At 41.0% G+C, this 25,271-nt stretch overlaps 1 protein-coding gene across 2 annotated transcripts in view; it reads right to left on the bottom strand.

Annotated features, from left to right (window-relative positions):
- GALNT18 (polypeptide N-acetylgalactosaminyltransferase 18) overlaps window positions 1-25,271 on the bottom strand; it is a 212,844-nt gene that overhangs the window by 99,718 nt on the left and 87,855 nt on the right. For both annotated transcript variants that reach the window (XM_063397923.1, XM_063397924.1), the window contains 2 exons: window positions 14,551-14,743; window positions 3,052-3,218 (listed from right to left, as the gene is read on the bottom strand). In XM_063397923.1, the coding sequence (XP_063253993.1) occupies window positions 3,052-3,218; window positions 14,551-14,743 (360 nt within the window). The remainder of the gene's footprint in view (window positions 1-3,051; window positions 3,219-14,550; window positions 14,744-25,271) is intronic.

Below are 25,271 nucleotides of genomic sequence, written 5' to 3'. Positions count from 1 at the left end.
CACTTAAAAAAATCCAGTAAAACATCTGAAATCTGTGCAGTTGCTTAGTCACCAACGTGACTAAGACTCGAATGAGACACAAATAAATAACACTGATACTTGGCTTGTTTTAATAAAACTTTCGTTCTTTTGTTTTGTTCTCATTATATAGTACACAGGCAGTCACTGAAATGTGCTTTTTTTATCTTTCAATAAATTAAATTCTACTACTAATCTACCTATCAGCAAATATTAAACAATTCAGAGCAATCTTCATCGGGATTCCACCAGAAAAGATGGTATGGTGAAATGCACACATTAAGCCATTCAAACAGCTTTATTAAATAAAGGATCAAAATTTTAGGACCTGCGAAATCTATTTTCTGCTTTTAAATGGCATGCACTGGCATTTTCACAATTTTCTGACTCCAAACATTTATTTTTAAAAAGGGAAACTTCCCAAAGAAAGTAACTGGGGTCTCCTGAAACATAATTTGGAACTTGAAAAACTGCACTGAGGTTTAGGGAAAGTCATAAATAATTTGCTTGACATACCTTGAAGTGCATGAAATGAAATACCACAGCACATATTGCTCAAGACAAACGTACAGACTTTGGCCCTTTACTTGAATTAATGGTTTCTGAAATCAGCCTTCCAGAATTTAAAAAAACCCATCTAATTCTTGCACTGCTCTTTTCCAAAATACAGGCCTGTGGAAATTTGGGATTCATTAAAACGTGCCCATTTGGACTCTGCCAGATCTCTGGTCTCACTTTTTCTTTCCAGTCACTTCCCACAGTGTGATGTTTCCTGCCTGTGAAGCCCATGGCTGAGGCACCACAGAAAGAAATCTCGCATCAAGTTAAGAGAAGCTGCCATGCCTGGGAAAAGCCTGAGAGCAAAAATACCACTTATAATGAGGATTCTGACAGATCCCTGTGAGAAGCAGGGCTGGAGCCCACTGCAAGCACAAACCAAGTGTTTGTCCCCTCCGGTAACATTACAGGGAAACCCAGAGTAACCCACTTATCTTCCAAGCAGCAACACTTGCAGGCTAAAGAGCTACTAACAAAAACACAGAATGACACTAAATATAAAGGATTCATCTCAGCAATGCTAGAAGGGAGGAAAAAATGGAAAATAGAATATTGTAAAAGGAAAAGTAAGTTTTAAAATAAATATTTCAAGATTTAAACTGATAGTAGGAAAGCCCATAAATCATCTTTACAATCGCTCTCATTCCAAACATCCATCTGATCCAAATATATGCCTATTACCAGGTCTTCAGCATACATTATGGGATAAAGAGGACTAGAAATCTAATTTACAACTGCAGGGAAGAGATGCCAGAGGAGGGGTTAGAGAAGTAGCACAAAATCCTGTGGAGGGCTGAATTTTTCTGTGAGACTAACTATAGCTCTGCACAGTGTGATTTTGTATAAAATGACACATAACACCGAGCCAAGGCAGCTAAACCAAAGGTTACCTTCCTCTCAATTTCTGTCTCCCTGCTTGGGGCCAGGAACCCAAGGATTTAAGGCACTGAAAGGTAAGAAAGGCAAGCCTGAATAGAAGGCACAGCAAATCATAAAATATTACAGAGTACTGTACCAATACTGGTACTAACAAAAAATGTGGCTAGACAGGTTTTCCTGAAAGATGAAGGAGTTCCTGTGATTTCTGATCTATTTCAGGTATGAAATAATGAAAAAGAATGATTTTGACAAGTCTGTAGAGCACAGTGCAAAGAGCTCATGGCAGTGATGACAGGCTCTCAGAAGCACTGGTATTTCTGACATTGCTCTGCAATGTGCCCACTGCAATAACTGCCTGTAAACCACACAGCATCAGACTCAAACTCTAGAAGCCACCTTTTTTTCCACCAGACTATTTCTCTCCTTTTATGTCTGCTTTGTGGCCAGTTTATCAATGTCCAGAGACCTCAGGCCCTGCAGCACCAGCAGCTACTCAGATTCTCTGAGTTCCCATTTGAAAAGTGGATTCACACAATGGCAGCCAAGTCCACCAGCCAAAGGTGTATTTCAGTGTTGTGCTCTTTCCTATCAAATTGCCAGGTGTTGCATAAGGGAGAGGACAACACTTAAGGCATAGGCCTACACCAAGTTGTTGAGTTTTGTACTTTAAAGCGTCAGGACTGCAGTTTTTCCTTCATTTATAGTCAGCAGAAGAGGATATGATGACGTGCATAGCCTGGGGTGGGGAACTTATTTACTTGCTTCCCTCTAAGTTTCTTTTCTGTACAAATTTGAGACACATCAGCAGCAAGACACAGGATTTAGCTACAGGGATATAGCCAGGTAACAGCAGTCGTGATGGCAAGGATAAGAGAAGCCCTTTGTTCAGCTTTTTCCTTCAACTGGGTAAATTCAGATTCTCCTTGCATTTTAGCAGCTCAGAATTAATGCCCCCAGCACAGCAGAATTTTTAAGTTCAGCATTCTGTGCTTATTAAAATTTCATTACTAAAGTTGCTAGAAAATAAGACTTGTAAATAGTGTCCAGCATGGCCTCACTGACAAACACCCCGGCAAGCACTGAACCATCAGAGATGGGCAGTGCAATCCTTCAGACCATGGAGAGCAACATCTGAGCACAGACAACAGAGAAGCAGCAAGGTAAGTTGCTTAATGAGGAGAGGAAATCTAAAGGAGAAGTCTAAGAAACCCAAAAAGACATTTTATACAAAACAGAGCACACATGTGGAATCACACAGTGGAAACAGGAGAAGCGCAGAAACCAAACAAGCTTGAAAACACTCTGAAGCACTACGAGTAAAACTTGCTAGGTCTAATCTATTGTTACATTCAAAATTCTGAATACAAAACACCTCAAACATTCTCTTTTTGTACACACTTTTAAACATACCCCACTCATGCAGGGTTCAGGACAGCCCAGCAGGAGGGTGGGATGAAGAAGGGCGAAAGCACACCGATAACATTTGAACGGCCAAAAGGACGAGCAAGAGCCAGGATTCCAAGTTTCTCTTGTATGATCCAGCCTCAGGGCAGGGAGGGGATAAAAAACCCACAGGGGAAGGACTAAATCTCTTACCATTGTTACTGTTATCATCAACTAGGATGATCTCCTTGAGCAGGTGGGCAGGAGTGCGGTCGATGGCTGAGCGGATGGAGCGCAGGATCACCGAGAGCGCCTCGTTAACGAAGATGAACACGATGCTGACCTCGGGGAGGCTCTCAGGAAACGTCAGGTTTCTGCACCTGGAGAGAAAGGTTGAGGAAAAGATGTAAATTCTGGGCAGGCACAATGCAAACAAAAACCCTTCCAGAGAAATCTAGCCCCGGTTGTAAGAACGCATTGAAAGATAGTGCTCCAAAGAACACCCTGCTACTAAAGCTAAGACAGATGGTGCAGCCAGAAAAACACATGCAACAGTGGAAAACTTACCTGTATGCACAGACAAGGGGCTTAATCAGAAAGAGGAACACCCCCATAGCCTGGTGCATTTTCTTTCCCTTTTCAAAAACAGATATTTCAGCCACACTCCAACTCGCTTATGGAAGCAGCAGTATGCAAGTGCTGCCCACAACTTTAAAGCTCCTTAGTGTTTTACTGGTTTGTTTTTTTTTTTCACCTCCTTCTTTCCAAAAAGTCAAATCTTTCAATTATATGAGCAGAAAGCTCTTTTGCCACTTTACCTTGTTAAACTGTCAGCAAAATATTTGCTTTTTTAACAAAGCCACAACTTAATTGAGTAAATGGAATTAATTATTTTTCTGTGAAACTTTTAGTATTTTAATACAATGTTTCTGAACAATAATTAATTGTACCTTTTTCTCAGATCTGAAACTATTTACTAGGATGCAATTAGGCACAGGTTGACTCAGGCATCATTTTTAGACAGACTTTGTAAATAGAAATTATTGATGTTAATGGTTTTCTCTACCTCCTTACAACACTGAGTGGCTATCCTGTCCAGATGCCAGGGTTTACTACATCCAGGAACCCCTGAAAACTGTGGAAAGCAAAACGAACAGCCAATGTACTGCATACAGAAAGCATGGATGGATTTAGTACTTTTACATCATGCTTGAATATGACTCCTTAACCAAATTCTTCAGTTCAAGGAGAAAAAATCTTTTAGGATTTTGTATTTTAATTTGTGGAGCAAATAAATAGATTGAAGTATCACAAAAGCATTCCTCTTCATGTGCTGGATGTTGTAAAAAAAATTAAGTTCAGTCAAGGTGATTAATTTACTTCTAGGCTTTTCAGGTTCTGAAAAAAGTCAGTGCATAGGACACATGACACCAAAACAACTGAGACAGCACAATATTCAGAATTCAGCTGGTCAACCAATTTTCTAAATTCAGTCATTGGTTTGATGGAAATCACATTAAAGAAGCTATTTAATATTTTAGGTTCTTTTCTCTCCGTCACCACACAAAAGAATAATAAGGACATATAAAACAGAAAACACAGTCTGGAAGAAGTACTAATAGTTCAAATCTTTAAAAGTATACAGTGTATTTTTAATAACCTGGTTCATACACCTTTTGGAAACAAATATGAAATCTCAGTGTCACAGAGATCCACAACGTTTTGTTCCATGGCACCAATACCAGTGGGAAATAATTAAAATTATGTTTGGATTTACTGATTCCCACTTGTGGCTTGATCTTCTGCATCATAACAAACTAAAACTTTCTTTCCCAAATCAGATTGTATTTCTACTGGTGTGCTAATCCTCTATCCACTGGTAAGACAGCTTGCAGCATCAAAATGAAAAGTTTTCTTTAAAGCATCCAGAAGTGGATTTTATGCAAAGTAAAGCACTACAATAAGAGGCAAGGGGAGCTGCCTTTTCTTCCAGAAGACAATTAGTTCCAGGCAGCACTGTTTTTCTCTTTCAGCCAGTAGTGCAGGAGTTAAAACCTTCAGCCAGGACAGAGGGAGCATGAGTTCAATCTTCCCTGATCTCCCCAGAGAGCCAACTACTAGCCAGCTTGGTGTGATTATTTTCAGACCCCCTTTTCAGGGTCATTCCACTTTCTGTGGAGCAATTAAACTCAGCTGGAGTGATACCAAGTCTCTCTAACCTCGTGTTTAGGGTAAATCCCTTGGAGGAAGGACCTGCAGCACATGTTCAAATGGATGTTCGTGCATTTTAAACCCTCCACTCTTCATGGCTATGTCCAACCTTCTAGATTATAATGCCACAAAAATTCTTGTGAACGCTTTTTTTTTCTTTTACAAGCTAATATTTATTATTTCCTTTTTGCTAGTGACGGTTTGGCTGAAGAAACAAAGGCATTTTCACAGAGCCTGCAAGCCAGGTGTCAGGGCAGTTTACTGGGGTGCCATACAATCACAGCATGGGTGAGGTTGGAATGGGCCTTGGGAAGTCCTCCTGCCCAGCCCCTTGCTCAGGCAGAGTCCCCTAGAGCCAGCTGCCCAGGAACAGCATTTTCCCCACCCAGACAGGGTTGGGATACCTCTAATGGTGGGGACTCTACACCCTGTGCTTCAGTTTGTGCCCACTGCCTCTGGGCAGCACTGAGAAGAGCCTGGCTCTGCCCTCTTCGCAGCCTCCCTTCAGATATTTGCCTTGACATTCCCTCTGAGCTTCCTCATCTCTATCAAAACAGTCCCAATCCATAGACACACACTGGTTTCACACCTTCTTAAGGAGAAAAGATAGTTTCCACACCTGCCTCCTGTACCTTAGAGTGAGTGTTTTCACCTCTGAAATTGTTCCTCAAAAAGAAGATCACCTTTGGTGGTGAACAATCTCTAAAAGTCCTGCCCAGATAATGCAGTAGTTGAAGCAGGCATAAATTTACTTGGGCTGAGCACTGTCAAAGCTGGGGCGAGTCTTTGACAAATGTGAGTTTTAGGGACCATCAGGTTTAAGTGGCATCCATCAGAAGGATTTCCAGTGTGCACATTTCAGGCTCAAAGTGGCTGGGAAGCCTCCGTACTTATAATCACATCAGAATTCTGAAATACTAACACTCAATTTTTTCCAAAAGATGCTAACACCATTGCAGATCCAGGTCTTTGAAGAACAGACCTGTTCATGCCAAATGGTGTGTATGCATCCAAGTTTTGAAAACTTGACTTCAAATAGACTATGAACTAGTTAACAGGTTTAAATCTACTAAAATAAGCTTCAGTATTACCCTCTAAAGAACCTACAATACTTGTTATTTTAGTGATGTGCTTGCAGCCAAAATGAACAGATACAAAATGGTCCAGCAAACAACTCTACAGCAAATCTATCTTTTAGCTGTCTGCCTCAGGCATGGTAATATTTGTTATCTTCAGCCATAACAATGTACAAAGGAGTTACAATGAGACTCCAGCAAAAAATCAAACTATCTGGTAAGATATTGTACCTATTAAATTAAGAAAAACAGGGATTTTTGAAAATAGTTAGAAGAAGTTGTTTCTTTAACTACTGGTGGTTTTTTCTCATCTGTCAAATAAGCTAAGCATGAGATAAATGTAAAATATTCTATAGCAAGAAACTAGTGACAAATTATATTCCAAAAAGGTTCTAGATGAAAAAACAGCCCCAAATACACTGCTGCCCTGCCATAAATCAATACATAAACTGAAATGCTCAAACAAAATTTCTGCTTCTGGTGAGTCTTCCATCCATTTAAAAGAAATTATTTGTATTGGTTTTCCCACCTGCATTCATTTACATCTTATATATTTGCAATTTTTATCACTCTGGACAAAATTTTTCATTGCTGGCAACTTGTACAGACAAGAGCAAAGCTTTTAATCCTGTCCATGTATTTTGATTCCCTTTTTGCACCACCATGCCTTAAAAGAAAACTACAGATGACACGAGAGAATAGAATTAGACTCCTGATTTGTCTAATTTCTTTTGTCTTTTCAAGAAGACTCATTTTCAATGAGGGTACAGTCCTGAACTGAGTTCATGTTTCCTTTTTTTTTTTCCATTCAGACTCATTCTCATTACTTCCAGCTCAAATTCACTTAGTTTTCAGTGTGTCTGCAGTTTTTAAAAAACACTTTTCCCTCTCTACATTGTCTTTCGTATCAGCTGGTGACAGCGGGAATTACCTACATTTTTTTATTTATTTAAACATTAACCCAGCCCCAGATCCTGCACAGAACGCAGAGCACCTGTGCGTTTTCACAAGCACGTCTGTCATCATCTTTATGCAGAACAAAATTCCACAGTGATAGGAATGAGCAAAAAAATAGCTCCAGAGAGCGAGGGGGTGTGTGTAAGTGTCTGAAACATGCAGAAGGGGGGAAAGAGGAGATGGTATGGGTGGAAATCTCAGCTCCACGGAGCTGGGAGAAGGGAGCGGTTGCGTGGCAACCACAAGGTGCAAGTGTCGGTGGCATCCCCGCCAAGGGCTCATCCCGGCTGGGAACAGCCCCGACCTGCCCTTCGCGCCCCTTGGGGGCTCCCCACGAACACACAACCCACGAGGGACACGGCCTGGCCCAGGGTGAGCTCAGCCTCAGACACGGACTCCAAATGGCACTCAGAGCCGCGCGTGTGAATGTCACTCCAACAAAGCCCAAAATTACCACCAGCAACGCACTCGGCTCAATTACACCGGGCTAATAGCGCTAAATAGCAGTTGTCATGGTTACCAGAAATTTAGAGAAACTCCTGGTGTTCTATTTCAAGCACAGCTCTGGTAAACGGAGGGCAGCATACATTATGAGGCTTCTTTCAAATATTTGTCCACAAGACAACTCTGTTCCTCTCTGCATTGTGATAATTCAATTTAGCCAGTCATTAGCCATTAAAATTAGTTTAGCGTAACTACGCATTAAAGCAGCAAACCAAAAATTATTTCCTGTATTAATAACTTATCTCTGAGACCTTCAACAAATATGTACATAAATTATGAACACAAATTATTTTCTGCAAGCTTTGAAAAAACTTCCACCAATAGTATCACATCAAACAACAGCAAAACCCCAAGTTTTTGTTTAGAAAAGAATTTATAGCACATATTCCACTTTTTTATTTGTTTTGTTTAGCACAAGATGCAATAAGGATATTAACTTTTGGGGTTCATGTGTTGTTTTAGTAACATACATGGGAGCAACTCGTAGTTTCAATAGGGTAAGAATTTCTGAGAAGCACAAGCACAAACAGAACTGGTACTTACTTTCTCTAAGAACTAGTAACAATTTGTCCACACCCAACATGTCAAACAGAAGTTCAAAATATATGGGAGTAGAAAAAAAACCACATTCTGGTATAAATGAAATAAGTAACACTAAAACTCTGGTAAAAGAACTGAGTATTTTAGGAATTCCTGCAAACTATTTATGTATTTATGTTTATAATTTCATTATGTGATCATACTTCATTTTTCCTTTTGCTGTTATCAGTATTTTAAGTGCTAACTGAGCTATGTTAACCAGGTTGGCATTGAACAGCATTTGAAAAGGTCTTTTTTTTTCCTGTACAAGTGTGCATCATCATTAACTTGGGTTATTAGAGCAGCCTGAAGACTGCAGCAGATTTGGTATCACTGCCAGTGATATTAAACACTTCTAGGACAGCCATTTGAGGGGGTAGATCCCAGCAGGAGAACGAAGCTGAGCTCAGAATCCCAGGGGGTGGCTGCTCAGGCAGCACACACTGCTGCTGGGAACCACTCTAAAGGCAAAGGTGAGATAAGAAAAAGAAGAACCAGAGGTAGAGAGATAAGCAAAAGACAGCATGAAATAGGACAGAATTAAACATTAAGTACTTAAAAAGAGTACTGAATAATTTGGTAATTTTAGGACATCTGTCCAAAACAATACATCACAGGCTTTTGTGCTCTTTTTAAATTACTCCTTTGAAACATCAAAACCAACAAGCAATACTAATGTTCTCTTTTACCAGCAGCAACAAAAGAACCTGGTCAGAAACTAACAAGGAGCCATATCCATCACTAACATAAACCCAGCAGAACAGAACTGGGTTTGTCCCCACAGGGACATGTGGGGACAAAGATTTATGGAAGGCAAGTCTGGAGGAGCTGAATTTTGGGGAGAAGCTGTGAAATGCCCAGCCTGAACCTCACTAGTTGAAATCATATGATTTTCTTATATCAGTTTTAATAAAGGAAAAAAAAAATCATAGATGTCTGATGCATGCTACATCCAGGACTGTGTTTACCTGGATAAGTCTGATGGACATTTTGGACAGGTGTGTACACACATAAACAACTTTGGTCCCAAACCACATCACTCTCCTCAACCAGCCAATGCTTGATTTTTCTCCCTTGTAGTCCCATCTTCATTCAGGGGATCTCTTGCCTGCTGTGTTTGTGCCCACTTTATCACAAACCTGATTTTGCTGTCTTCAAGGCTTCTACCATTGTCTCTTGCCAAACTGAGCCTCTCAATAACCAGTTTGGGAGTGGTGATATTGTTTGAAGGAAGAAGTGCTTACAAAATAGCCAAAGCTATTTCTTCTCTGCACTTTTCTAGATGCCAAACTTTCAGCCAGGAAAAGGGCAAACCTGCTGCAAGCCACATGCTATGCCATGCTATTTGACAGTCTCCAAAGAATTAAAACATCTGAGCTTTAAATGCTTCTTTTGCCTTCCACCCTTCCTGCCTTTGCTTCTTTCTTTTGCTTCTTTGCTTTCTTCCAGTCAGTTACACTGGCTGAAAAGGTTGGTTTGCATTTACTGGCCAGGTTTCTTTGTTTTAGACAGTCCATGCAGGAGCCAAACTCTCTGAAACAGCTCCTCTGCTGGGATCCTGCTGCAAACCTTCCTTCCTGCTGCGCCTCTCTTGCTCATCACATAATCAAAGAAGAATATCACCTCCCTCTCCCACATGTGCTTCAGCACAATGGATCAGGCAACAAAAATTTACAAGCCAACAAAGTAGACTCTTAAGTGCATCCACTCAAAAGGAGTTTGGGAGACAGCTTCAGGACCCCTAAACAACCAAGCTTGTTATAATGAATTTCTGCATCAGCTTGTTTCCTTCACATTTCACTCATAAGCTTTGTGGCTACTGCCTGCCCTACTAAAAGTAATGAGCACAACAGAATTACAGCTAACACAGAACTATTATCCTCTGTTCCTGCATGCAGCAAGGGCAACACTGCCTTCCTCAGTGCTTCCAAGCTCATTAGAAGCAGAAGCTATTTGTCAGTCTGTGATGCAGACAGATTATGGACTAACAGATGCACAGAAGGGTGGGAAACAGCACAGCACCCAACTTCAGCAGCACAAAATCACAAAAATCACGCCCTGGCAGAGACAGTGCTCCACAATAAACCCTGCATTGTCTACTGAGTACTGCAAAAACTCAGCCCACTTCAGGGTGTGATGATTGCTTCAGGAGGCTAAAGTATCCAGGGCAGTTAATCTCTTATTGATTTACAAGAGATTATTTTGGACTGTGCTGGGGATACCCTGTGCTAGCACAAATACTCGCAGTGAAAAGGAACCCAATTCAGAGTGCAACAGGAGGCTCAGGGCTGTAGAGTGGGTCAGAAACCACTCTGCAGTACCTAAAGCATGGGAAGGTCCTTCTGAAAGGTGTGACAACTGCCACAGCTTGACCCAACTGTGCTCTGCTGCATGTTTCCATCCAATGTGATGAACTTTTTCTAGAGAAGCCAGAGGTCAGAGTCTTGGGCAGACTGCACTGCCCTAAACTGCTAAATGTGTTCTACTGCCACCCATGCTGAAGGACTGGGCAAGGCTGGGTTTTTGCCCTCTCCTCCAGCTGTCTTGTGGCTCAGCAATCTCTAATTGCCCTCTGCTTCTGTCATGGCATTTAATGTTGACAACCTCAACTCTAGAAAATGCTGCATGTTCTAATTTGGTGTTACTACACACGTGGAATGGCCTTTCTCTCTGCAGAACCTCGCAAAGACACGCTGAGCTCCCCGCCAAGATATGCTGATGTGAATCCTCACAGCACTGAAGGCAGAAAGGTCAAAGCTGAGTCATACCAGTATGATATAAAGGACTAATATCATAATTTTGGCAGACCACTTAATTCCCCTGCTCTCAACTGGGGCTAACAATGTATGAATTTCCTTAGGTTTCAGTTGCAAATATTGTTGTCTTCCCAAATACTGCTGTCATACGATAGGTTCTGATAGGGTTCCACTGTCATGCTGACTCTTGCAGCATCACTGCTAAATCCAGGCTAATGAGCTTGGATAGACCTTGGCTAACTCTGTTCAGAGCTGCTGTGGTACCTCTTCTATCTGTGCCCTCACACATTTCCAGCCAGAACAGAAATACCCCAACTATCTGAGGTCCAGCAAAGTTGCCTAACTTGGTCTCCATGTCACTCACTGCATGCTCTCCTCACACCAGCTGTCCCTGGCTTTCAGGCTGTGCTGCTTGAGCCCAGGACCTGCCCAAGGATAATTTAAATACACCTAGACAGACCTGGGAAGGGACTTCTGCACTTGGCTTAAAAACCAGGTGCTAGAAATCCCTGTATTGATTATTACACTGGAAACATACTCTCACAGGGTAGACCTTTTCTCCCCATAACATTCATTCATGTGCTCTGACACAAATGAGACTTTGCCTGTCGGGAGCAGGAATTCTTTTTTCAACAGGACTTTCAGAACACCTGTGGCTCTGGTTTGCACACTGTGTGACAAGACAGTTCACTTCCCTCAGGGTCAGAACTTACTGCATCCCAGTGTCACAGTCCCTGCCTGCTCCCCAGCCTAAGGAGTGTGTGGGGAACCTGCCTGAGCTACCATGACTGAGCCATTATTTTGTATTTATGTGTCCCTAAACATATTGTGCTGTCTGTCATGTTTCTGGCAGACAGTCAGCAAAGGATCAAAACTTTCACAGGAATTAGGATCATGATTCATTTCTAACTAGAGTTTCTTTTAAAATCCTAACTTTCATTTGTTTTCAGCTACAGGAACATTCGTTTTCTCTGTATTTTTAATTTTTAAAACACATAGTCATAAAAAATTTATATTGAAATCATTCAGAAGAGTAATTTCAAAAGAGCTGTAAGAACAGAAACATTTCTATCACTGATGTCTAGTTAAAAAGATTTCTTTTTCCTCTGGATTAGTTTACAATTAAAAAACAAAAAAGAGAGTGTCTCTACAGGCACTGCTAAACTGATTTAACTAAAACACAGATACAAGTGCATGGACTTTGATTTCCTTAATGTCAGTATTTCAGCACATCTGCAACAAAAATATTTCTACAATGTAATATACAATAAAATATAGCATAGATACTGTTGAAGTGCTGCCTGGGATGGTGTTCATACATTTTTGCTATCATCAGCTTAATGTGCAGCATCAATTTGATGCGCAGCAAAGTGCACTACTGCTTTAGTTATTAAAATATTTGTTTAGAAATAGTGAATAAGATCACATTTGATTCACTAAGTACCCAGCATATTTTTTTAATGATTTCTTTTTTTAATGAGTTGCAAAAATGCAGTTTTCCTTCCACCCGTTTATCCATCTCCAGAGCTTCTGTTTGTTCAAAGCATCAGATGTATCACCAAGGCTCCAAAAAAGCTGAGCATTAACTGTCTCTGTGAACAGTCCTGTCTAAAGAGGCCTCAGATGCACTGAAGGGGAGGTTGTTCCCTCCCTTGGTCCCATCCAACTGCCCAAGTGGAATCCCCATTGTGGAATAACCCTGGATGCACTCACCCTGACTGGCAAGAGTGATACTGAGCAGAGACCTGCCCAGGGAAGCAGGATCCCTGGGCTTTCAGTGCTTGGCTCAAGGGTGCATTTCACCACTAAAACTCACCAGCTTCACCTGCTGACTGACTTTCATCAGGCAGTTCTGTGCTTTCAAAGAAAGTAGCCCTTACTTAGCCAGATTATCTGATAAAACCAAAAACTAGCACCAAAAGGTTCTTCTTTTAGCAGAAAAAACCACACCTGCTATCTAATGTAAATTGTCGGTGAGATGAAGCTTCCAACGGATCCTGAAGAAATTTTAATGAGTACTTGGTGGGACTTGACCAGGACTGACTTTGGGCACAGCAGCGCTTCAGAGGACAACTGAAACTTGGAGCCTGCATCCATTTGGTAGAAATTGCTCATTCTGGCTGCCATCTGTGTTACACTGCACCCCCACAACCGAGTGGATGTTCCATAACAGGAAAAGTTTCTGTTACACCCCAGGACTTCTAAGGGAGAAGAACCAGAAAGTTCTGTGCTTCACTCATCGTCATTGGCCCAGTACCAGCACAAAGGCACCTACCTGTTGGATCTTTGTCCTGTACCTCAAAACCTGTAGCTGTTTCTATTGGGCAGCTTGCCAAAAAACCCTCCTAAATCGTTGGGTACAAAAGAAAGAGCACAAAGCCTCTCAGATTTTCAGTGTGTCTTAGCAGTGCTAGGGGCTTCTCTGCACTGTGCACGGCTTTTGCTTTTTGTTTTGTATCATCTGTGATTTTCTCTTTAATTAAAACCTTTTTGCTTTTTCAGAACACATCCGATCCAGCCGTCTAGCTAATCATTTTAAGCCATTTCTGGGAGGTTGCTGGACACCCCCAGAGTGCGTTGAACCCTCGTGGGGCTCACATCACGCTGGCCTCACACAGAATTTCAACACATCTGTGCCTCAACTACGAGGCAAGGCTTGCAGGTGGACAAGAACTGCAGGCTGCCCAGAGGGTGCCCCAGCACTTGTTGGAACCCTGGTCACTGAGAATTTTAGGGTTTCTGTGCTGACAGGCACTGACCCCCAAGAAAACACTGCATTGGACCTGTGGAGAAGGCTTCCAGAATTGAATGACAGCACTGAGACTGTGGGTGTAAAATTTGAATAGAAGCGTGTAATATCACATGGTAGAAAACTTGGAGTTTAAGGTTTTAGTATACAGTAATATGTATATATATATATATAAAGCAAGATGGAGGTTTTAGGGTGTATGCCAGTCCTTCTTTTTTACCTTCTTCTTCATGAGTTTAAGTAGCATTTTGTTATTAGATAGAAAAGTCCACATTGCAGGTCACAGGTGGTTAGTTATTGCGTTAAAAGTAAAAATAATTTAAGTATCATTTCCCAATTAGACAGCTTATCGTTAAAAGGCCTTGTGAAGAAATAAAGAGAGCTCCAATTTTAGTTTGTTAACTAAAAGTACTGTAAAACCCGCAACTTATAAAACGATAATATAAATAAAAAATTATGGATGCTGAAAACCTGATCAGAGAGAGAAATCAGACAGCAAGAGCAGCGTCTGAGTCTGTGTGACATTCAGCCACATAGGCCTGGGAAAGTATGTGGAGGAATCAAAAACAATCCTTGGAAGGTGAAAAAACCGTTAGCGGGTGGTGTTTTTCTAGCTTCTTATTTACTTGGATAAAACGGTCAAGGGGTGTTGTTCTGAATGTCCAGTCATCTCTCTTTCTCAAAGATGTCTATAACAGAATGGAGAAACAATAAAGATTGGCTTTCTTTGCCTTCTGAGTGCCGACAGTCTATGTCGCTGTTTTGCGCTGTCCCTAACTAGACGACGGCAAGAATTCGTAACCATCTAAGGCCAAACACAAAACACCATCTCGCTCATTTAACCCCAACTCCAGGAAGAAGCAGACAAAGAGCAGCTCACCCGCTGGGCCGCAGGTCGGGCAGCGCCCTGTCCAGCGGCAGGCGGTCGCTCAGGTAGGCGTTGTAGCCGTAGTACTGGAACTGCTTCAGGGCGATGCGCCGGTGCTCGGGGCTCAGCTCCTGCCCCCAGTGAGCAAACAGGGACGAGTCCGTGAACGCCTCCGCAGGGCTGTCCTCCAGCTTGGGTGGAGCTTCTAAGAGAGACACAAGGAAACAAGGATCTGCTGTTTTAAAAAGCATTAACTTCAGCTCCACTTGCTGCCTGTAAGTTCTTCCCGTGACATGCCCTCACGTACTCTTGGGTCAGTGTAACTATTAGCACGTAAGGCTCACAATTTAATAGTCAAATAAGGTTAGGTAGAAACCATTCTTTTTTATCACAGTCTGACTAGAGGCCAGGACTGATAAACCCAAATGAATTAAATTTCAGAAGGAGCCTTATCAGAAAAGAATGCTATTTTTCTTTTATATTTTGCAAACAGTGACAAGTCCATGAACGCTTCCATAGAGCTGTCTTGCAGTTTTGGGTGCAGCTTCTACAAGAGACAAAGGCCAAAGGAAAACAGCAAGGATCTGCTGTTTTAAAAAGTGTTAACTTCAGCTCCACTTGCTGCCTCCAAGTCTTCCCATGACGTGCCCTCATGCACTCTCTGTTGGTGTAACTATTAGCACGTAAGGATCACAATTTAATAGTCAAATAAGGTTAGGTAGAAACAATTCTTTTTTATCACAGTCTGACTAGAGGCCAGGACTGATAAACCCAAATGAATTAAATTTCAGAAGGAGCCTTATCAGAAAAGAATGTTATATTGTTTTATATTTTGCAAACAGGGATGAGTCCATTAATGCTTCCACAGGACTGTCTTCCAGTTTGGGTGGAGCTTCTATGAGAAACAAATGGAAACAACAAAGATCTGCTGTTTTAAAAAGTGTTAACTTCAGCTCCACTTGCTGCCTCCAAGTCTTCCCATGACGTGCCCTCATGCACTCTCTGTTGGTGTAACTATTAGCACGTAAGGATCACAATTTAATAGTCAAATAAGGTTAGGTAGAAACAATTCTTTTTTTATCACAATCTGACTAGAGGACAGGACTGATAAACCCAAATGAATTAAATTTCAGAAGGAGCCTTATCAGAAAAGAACGCTATTTTGCTTTTATATACTAAGATGAAATATTTCATTTCAGCCTGGATTATCTTGCTAGGAAAAGACTGAAGTTTTGAAGGGGAGAGACAAAGCATCTGTGTGTAATGCATAAAATGGCTGCCAAAGTCCGTGTGTAAAGTAAGTTCTTTAAAACTACATATTCAAATCAGAGAAAATTCACTGTACTAGGCATCCATGTTTAAATAGCAAACCCATTTCAGTCATGCAATAACTATGCTCCAGTTTACCAACCCAGCCTATTTGAATTTTTAGTCCATATTTAGGTGCATGGGATCATCACTCTGAGTATTTGCATGATTAGAAAAGGTTTGCATTTCACAAGGCCACATCTCTGGCTGCTATGCCAAACAGAGAGGAGGGGGAAAAACATGCCTAGAACTCAGTTTAAGAAGAGCTCCAGTACAATGAAATCACAGCATTCATTCTCAATGTTCAGTTGCACAGAAAGTCTGTTCAAGGTGACTTGTGAGCTCTCTGTGACTGACCCATCACATTTGACCACATAATCTAACCAAGAGAACCCCTTGTTTCTGAAAACACTTTACAATCCACAGCACACCTGTAAGGCAAGATCAAATGCCTTACTTGACTCTGATTTGTCAACATGAACTAGAGCCATGCAAAGAAAAAACACCTTCTTTTGCTGGAAGTTCTTACTATTTATCAACAGTCACATTAACAGTGACCCAAAACCTCTCCTTTCTTTTAGAAAGGGCTGTACTTACAAGACAAAGACTTACGAAAATTAAAGTGAATCTTTTTCAAATCTGTCAATTGTCCCCAAAGTCCTCCTCAGCACCCAGAGTCACCTACAGGCCTGAGAGCTGACTTAACCTTCATGGAAGCACCTAAAGACAACAGCTGATGTACTAGCAGAATATGCCATCAGAATCCTGGCTCCCAAAGAACGCCTTGAAGCATCCTTTGATCTCCTACTAAAAAGAACCCAAAATGCAAAAACATAAATTGAGAAGACTAGGTTATTTGATTTGTTCAAGATGTTCTCCTTTTTTCCCCCTGACAACACTGACAGGAAACTAATGGCACTTGCTTCCTACACTATGTTCCAACTTCTGTAAATAGGAAATTTTTCTTTACTCGTCAAAGAACTGTCTCCCAGCCTGAATTCAGGAATCAGCTCTAACTCTTCAAAGATGAAAGACAAACTAAACCCTCAGTCAAAGGAAGAAACTACTCTGACAGGCCCTGTTACCACACAGATGTCTGAGAGAGGAGCTTGGCAACTACTCAAGTTGGATAAACTCAGATCATTTTAGAGGGTCCTAACTTGAGAAAGGCAGAAAAGCATTTGAATACCAGTTCAAAAATCACAGCAGCATAGGAGGTTGCAGATGTCTCTGTATTTTCATGGATGAAGAGCCATCCCAGAAACAACTACCTTCACAGACTCACACGGGTATATATTGAATTTTATCTAATGATTCTGTGGGTCAGAGCATTTCCTGAAGTGATTTGTGAATCTCTTGCTGTTTTCTGATTGAAAAAGTGCTCAGTAATCAAGGCTGTATCTCAGTTTAAGATTTTCCAGTAATGGATTTCTGTGAATTTAGTTTAGAAGCTCTACTAAACCACTTACCAAATGCAATAATTTTTTTGTATGCTAAACAAACATGTTATTTAATACATTGCTCTACAAGAAAAAAAACCCACATTAGCAGGAGCTTTCAATTACAATTCCAATCAATGGAATTAAGCCCATATCTCTGATGACAAAACCTTTCTTTCCTTTATTTGGCTGAAAACCCTTGAGGGAAGGCACTTTCTTCAGCTGGTCCCTCACAAGAAATAAAAATAATGATTAGGGACCATCAGCTGCCTTTTGACGAGTCAACAAGTGCATTTGATGCCCTGGCCTCTGTAAACAGGCCATGGCCTGAGGTCCCACAGCCAGGCCTCCTTCCCACTTGCTCCCACAGTCACAGAACGATGCTGGGGAGCAAAGGCTGAAAGGTGACACGTGAGCAGTACTGCCTGAAGCAATACAAAGGCAGGCACATTCATCTGCTCAGCTAGTACCAAAAAGGAAAGATCAGTTCCATTTCTCCTGTGGGAAGAGTCCCTGCAAGTGTTACCGGGAGGTCCTCCCGACGTTAACTTTACAGACCATGCAAAGCTGCACCAGACACGAACCTGGTATTAACTCCTGGCAGACTGACACCCTGCAGTTAAATCCATTAGCAGCAGAGATTTACCACACAGATGTCAGCTGGCTGCACATCTGGGCCAAAGAATCTCCTTCCAGAAGACTGGCTGGTGATGGCATCATCAGCCTGGAGTTGGTCACACATTGCTTACCTGAGCTAAAAAACCCACCGTTTGTTTTCCAAAATTATCTCTGTCTCTTTAGCTCATACTCACATTTCCTAGTTATGCAGTTAATGTTTATATAAATCTATCGCTTCAACTGGTCTCACTGACCAGCCTCCAAGACAGAAATTCACTCTCCTCTTCCTATTGCTCACTGTATAAAATAAATCAGAGACACCAAATCAAAAGACACCACTGAGATAATAAGGGATAGACATTTTGTTGCCTGATTGCTGCTTTGTGCTACAACCTCTAAAGAAAGCAAATATTTATTACCAATTAACACAATCATTTAATTAATAACTTTGATTTAATCTCCATGAAAGCCTTTGAAGCTCATTAAGAGAGACTAATTTTTCAGCCCCATTCAGATTTCAACACTTCTTCCTAAAAAAAGTTACCATGAACAGGTTCACAATTAAGAGAAAGGATCAAGTCAGGAAAGGGCTGCAAAAATAGTTGCAGAGACAGATTCAGACATGCTGTTCTCACAAGCACCTACGTTTCATTTTGGTTCTACCCCTTATTTGACTGCAGGTCTAGTCACAAAAGCAGCAGTGCTTCACATCAAAGCTTTGCCACTGTGAAAATGCCTTCCATGGAAACAGAACTGCTTTACAGAGCCTGCAGTGTAACCTTATCTGCTGATTTCATTAAGTGCCAGTAACAAGAAGGCAGATACAGTAGGTCAGCAAAAACATCCCTATGGCAGCTAAAGACATGCAGAAGGCATCAACACCTGCACTGAATGAGACATGCTCACGTGGAACAGGCTGCTCACAAAAAGGAGCTGGAGATGATGCCAGGGAGCAGGAGGAAAGGCTTTGATCACGTGCTCCCCCAAATTCTCCAGTGCCTGACCCTTTGATTTCCCAGCCCAGAGAGGAAGGAACAGGCCATGGTTACAGAGGTGATGCCACAGCTGTGCCTTGCCTCAGCGTGCAAGGAGGACTCATGATGTGCATCTAAGCAGACTATGATTAAAGGCAAAACAAAGCTCAGCTCTCTTGTGAGGCCTAATGGCCTCAAACTCTGGCTCTGGCTCCCAGCACTCAAAAAATCTATACTCTATTTCCTGCAGGCAGTAGCCTTTCAGCTTTCTACAGAAGGGAGGATCTTTTCATCCTTTTCCCCTGCAGGTGCCCTTCATCTGTTCGGCAATCCATACCCTCTCCACCCTCTTGCCTGAGGCTGTTCGGTGTGACAGGTAAAAATCCCAGGCTGGCACTGGGTCACAGAGCCATGATACACTGCTTAGAAGTGTGAAAACTTCACCCAAACTTTGTCACACAGCAAGATACACAGAGGAAAATCCCACTTTCAAAATCTGTTGTCATTCATGAAAACGCCTTATCAGCATTCTCAAAAATTGTGGTTTAACAATTCCCGCCTTGCAAGGCTGCTCCCGTGCAGGAGCCTGCTATAAATCCTGTATCAGATGAGTGAATCTCTAAATGAAAACATCTTTCTTGGCATGGCGTGGTGAAACACCGACAAGCAAAAGCAGAAGCAGCTCACCAAGATGCACTACTGCCTCAGCAATGGAGGAAAGTATACTCAGAAGACAAACATTGAAAGTTACAGCAACAGATCTTCCCTCAAAAAAGTTATTTTACTTATTCTCTTGCCTCCCCCCAAAAAAACACAATACTGCTGGCAAGGTGTCAGCATTAATATAGCTTTGTGCTGAAAAGTGAACTTCATTGCTGTGAGTATTCAAGTTAAGTTAATTCCACTTGGCATTCTAGTCTTGCTCCCAAAGAAATGACTTTAGCAGAAGTGCTCCTAAGAAAAAATGCAGTATCCAAGTGGGTTAAATTCTGCTACTTCTGCTTACTTACAGCTTAGCCAGTCGTACTGAAGTTGCCAGGGATCCTCAGAGAGACTGACAGAGCCTGTCAGACCCTGTCTGCACAGATGACAGAGCGGCAGAGCCCTAATCTTAGGAAAAAATAAACCTGATCTGAACTACATGCAAAACACACAACCATCCTGAGAGGATTCAGCTCCATATCCAGTCTTTGCACACTCTGTAGTTAGTGTCAATACCAGACAGATCAGACAGAGAGGGAATAGAAAAAAAAAACTCAAAAAAAGAAATGTGATCCTCTCCTCAACAGCTGTCAAGAAGTCATGATAACACTATGAATACTATGCAATCAGACAAAACTTTAAAGAATAAACTGTGTATGACAGCACATACAGAAGGAAATGCTAAAACTCGCTCAATTTTTGTATTTTTTAGAACTTGAAACACAATATATATGCAATTAATTTAAATGCTACCTTTGCTGCATTTAAGCAGCCAATGCACATACATAATGGTATAAGCTATTAGCATGCTGCTAACATCTATTTTAATTTGTTTCTGTTTGGAGCTCTTTCTGATAAACAGTCCATGCTTATTGTGCATATTAGGGTGGAAATTCAGCCCAGCACCCAACAAGGACAGACATTAACACAGAGAAGGTGGATGCTCCCTGTCCTGGCAGACCCTGATAACCCAAGAGCTCCTAAAAAGTCGTGGCACAGAAGAGCTTCACACCGAAGGAAGATGTCTGGAGATGTCTCTCAAAACGCGCTCAGCGCTAGAGGGCAGTGTAAGAAACAGGAAAATTTGGGTCTTGAGAGAAACCTGAGGGCTTTGAGGCTTCTTCAGAACTTGTTAAAGAGCTCTCAGAACTACAAGTACCAAACCTTTCAACTGCTAATTAACCAGCACATTCCAAAATGATAGTGGTTATTTCGTATGGGTAGGAAAATGCATAGGAGAAAAACGAAATGTTTGTTATCAAGTCAATGCCAAAATATACGATGTGGGTGCACACAAACAACATTTTATAGGAACGAGGTCTTGGTAAGGGCTATATATTTCTTCTGTATGCACTCCATCTGGCCTGTTCTGATCTGAAAACACTATAAATCCTGGCCACTGTTGTTTCTGCTAGATATGTTCCCACTACCAGCCCATTAAATTCCCCTTTAGCCATAACTGTGCCATGGATATGAATCAGGCCAGACAGGTCCATGCATCATTCTGGCAAAGTTAACATAAAGTTACTACAAGCCTGGACAACTTGAAAACAGGGTAAAAGCTGCTAATTTACTGAAATGGGCCTATCTAAGGAAATACAAATTTGCAAGTACAACACATTTCCCCTCAGATGAAGACAGAGAACTCTCTGACAGGTACCAATACTGCACTTTTAAGGCTTTCTGCATCCATTGACATCAATATTTTGTCAGGGAGCAATTTTGTTTTCTCCAAGGTGTAAAAGGCGTATTTTCAAAAAACACACTATGAGGATATTAAAGACTAAGCAGTACCAAGTTCCAAATCTTCAGACTTTCTAAAACACAATTTTCAGTTTGTCCTAAGCAATATCTCTCTGCATCCCTTCTACCTGGAAACCAGATTTTAAGACAGCATCAATTTATTTGAAGCAACACATAATTTCATAACTATAGACCTCCAAGATAAAGGGTGGTCAGAATAATTATTTATTGACTATAACTTAAAGGATTACCCATTTCATTAAAAGAAGTACTGTTTTTACTGGCAAAGTTACTTTTCTCATTTCAAATAATTCTGTACTTAAGGCATTAACTTAAACCTAATCTGTAGGCAAACATACCACATTTTTTGGAATAAGAGACTAAAAATACAATAATAATCTGCCAAAATCTGCCTGAAAATTGACTTGGTGAACTTATTCAGTTGTGATATACAAATTTCAGTATCTCAAACCGCAGTGTAAGTGCCCTGAACCAGCAGTGGTACCCATAATGGAAAGAGAAAAATGAGATGGGCACAATTACCTTCCCAATTTTTCAGACAAGCAGAGTGACAGCCTTTGTCACCAGAGTTTCAGGTCATGGTATTGGTCAGGAGGAATAAACCCCCCTGCAATGCTGATTAGATCAGATTGGCAAGGAAAATGCTAGACCAGTTTAAACCCATAATCTCTGACCTGTGCAATTCTGTGAGAATTATTGCACTGGCCTAACATGTTTCCTGTCTTGGATGAAAAAGACATCATGTTACCATCACACATAACTGCCATTTTTTAAATTATTTGTGATAATATTTTCAAGACGCCCAGGAAACTTTATGATAGTGAGACAGGAAAAGAAGGTACAAATTAAACCCCAATTTTGCAGAACTAACAGTTTTTCATTAAGTTAGCTGGTTACCCTGGGTGTTTTTTTCCAGGTAAGAGTGGAAGACAACAGAAATTCACAGATGACAGACCAGTTTGCACCCTGGAAACAGAGCTGTGCCAAAAACTGAGATTGCTTCTACTTGATGCTCAGGCACAAAGCTGAATTTCTAATGACAACTTTCCCCACTTCCTTATCACCATGAAAGAAGTAAGTGGAAACCGAGGAGATTTATATATAAAGAGCACTTGGCAAAGGTAACAGAATAACCCAGGCTCCACATCAGGGGCTGGAGTCTGAGCCCTCTCAAAGACACAGCACAGCGAGTTCCAGAGCAAGAAGGAAGATAAAAAGGTTCAGAATATTCCACTGATTGTCACTGCACGTGCTCCTAAATTTAGGCATCTGCTAATGGGCTTACTAAAAAAGGAAACTCATCTGCATTTAATGAATAGCACACCACATTTTTCTTTGGAATTAGTGGAGTTTGCATCTGTGCAGCTGAGAGGCTTTAAAAGCTCAGTGTGTTTTATATCATAAACCCAAGTCTGTGTCACCTGGAGTAAACATGAAAGGCACTTAACTATTCTGAAAACTATTTTGCCAGGAGCTGTCAGGCTGTGACACAGCTAATTAGTCATATACATACAGCTTTTCCTTTTATGCAGAGTTGAGTAGTCACACCAAAAGTAAAGTTGACACAAGGAAACAGAACTAACTCTCCTCTACAGTCACCCAACTCAAAGCACCAAAAATAGGCTTCCTCTTTCAGTAATCACAGAAAATGAGATTTTTCTCTGCTTGCCAGGCTGTACTGAGCTCTCTCAGATTACTTCTGCAACGTCCATTCAGTTCTTTCAGTCCTCTGAGGAATTTTGTTTTGGCCACTTCTTTGTGAACACCGAAGTTTTAGAGAGCAGCAGCTCCCTCACTCAAGACATCCTTTTCTCTTCTCCTAAGTACTTCAAAATTGGACATTGTAAGCTGCTTCACCCCTTCCACCACCGTGGTCTCACCAGCACCTCAGTGCACAAACACTTGGCTAAGTGGGACTCTGCTTGACAGGGCTCCTGCTTAAAAAGTGCTTCCCAAACCCGTGCAGGCATTATTGCACAGTGGAGCTACTTCACACTTCCAAGAATCCTCCTAAGCTACCCCAAGAGACAAAGATGAGTTTCAGTTTCAAAAGGACCCTGAAGACTTAGGAAGAAGAACAGGGCTGCTTAGAAGAGCCAGTGTGCTCTTCTGTAAAAGCATTTTCCATTCTCAGGTGCCACAGCACTGGATGCAGACAAATGCAGCAGCAGGGAGCAGGTACATTTTAAAGGTTTGCAAACTACACCTCAATTAAAAGAAAAAAAAAAGAAAAAAGAAATACAAAACCAAAACAAGAAAACAAACAAAACCCCCAAACACAAACCCTAAGCATAACAGCTCCTCCTCTTGGCAAAAAAAACATGAGTGACAAATTAAAAGCACTCTCCCATCTTTGATACCAGGTAGATGGTTTGTGCTAATGCTAACATCAGTAACACACTGAGCCTATCACCATGTCAAGGACTGTCCTGGAAATAGAAAAATTAAAGAAAATGCAATCAGATCAAGTTCTCTGGTTTCACAGGTATTTGGGTAAATGATGTGAGATGATACTTTAGCTTAATTTTGGAAATAGGACAGTAAGTCAAAAACATGCTGAGAGGAGACAACAAATCATGTGGACAAGCAGCAGTCTGCATCAATAGAAGGCAAAGAGGAACTGCTAGATTTTCTAGATTGCACCCAGCAAATACTTTGGTTTGCTATTATTCTCAGCTCACTCTCTATTCTACAACTAGGAACTTAGAGAAATATTTATTAGGTATCTGAGAATTTTCCTCTAGTGTGTCTTAATTTAAGAACTGCAGAAAAAATGGCTTAAAACTTACAGCATTTTGCATTTCCTTTGTAACTTTAAAGAGCAGACTAACTTTAAGAAAAATCTTTTTGACATTGACTAAGTTGACTGTTCCTCTGCTTCAGTTGTGTGAAGAATGGGAACATCTGGCTGGCTGGTTATTTCTGCTTTGGTTTTTGGGGGTCTTGTCTGTTGTTGTTGGGTTTTTTGTTTGGTTGTGGGGTTTTTTGGGTTTGGGGTTTTGTTGGGTTTTTTTGGTTTGGTTTTTTGTTTTGTTTTTGGTTTTTTTGTAAGTCATCATAGCTCTGTCAGAATTTTAATAAAAACAAAGAAACAAGAAAACCCCCCAAAACAAGACAAAAAACACCAAAATACAGCTAGACTAGAGAATGAAACAAATTTATAGCTAGAAATACAGTTTTAAACAGAAATAAGAAGCAAGAGGAAAAATGAGGAAGCCAAGAAAAACTGGCATTACTGCCAAAATAGGAAACTAAATGAAAATATTGGAAAATTCAATTCATTATGCTAGATACAACGGGCAATTTAGTTAGTAGTTTCTCATCATAAGACTACAGATTTCCCTGCAGATCTCTGTGACTTTAGTGTGAGAAGCATTATTGAAAACATCTGAGATTCACAAATCAACTTCTTACAAATCTGCTAAATCAACACAGAAGAAGAGAAGTAGAAACATCTTCAATGGCTTTTAATTTATTATCTTTCATGCAACATAAACCCAAGTTATACTTTGGTAAAATTCAAACACATCTTTGTTCTTCCTGTCCTCACCCCACACCTGATGACAAGCTTCTGGTAAACCCACAAAGCAAAAAAAAGGATGAGGAGAAAAAAGCTCCATCCCTTACTGGCACGTATTTTGGAATTGTGCAAAAGTTTTCTTCTGTTTTGTTTTGTTTTTTTTAATAACCCTGTGTGTCACACATCCTGAAGAGAAAATCAACTTGTTCATTTTGTCCGAAGATAAAGATCAAAATTCTTTGTTAAGAATGGTTCCAGCCCTCACCAGCACAGCACCCAAATTTAACCCAGGTCAGAGGAGCACTGTGCCTGCTGCACTGCTCCTGCAGAAACATCCACATCTCACCGAGCTCCCACCGAGTCACTGGGTGCAGAGGCAACAGCTACATCGAGGATGCACTGGCATCC

The sequence above is a fragment of the Prinia subflava genome, chromosome 5 (genome assembly GCF_021018805.1).
Source record: "Prinia subflava isolate CZ2003 ecotype Zambia chromosome 5, Cam_Psub_1.2, whole genome shotgun sequence".
Classification (NCBI taxonomy): domain Eukaryota; kingdom Metazoa; phylum Chordata; class Aves; order Passeriformes; family Cisticolidae; genus Prinia; species Prinia subflava.
This window is presented reverse-complemented; position numbering and strand designations above follow the sequence as displayed.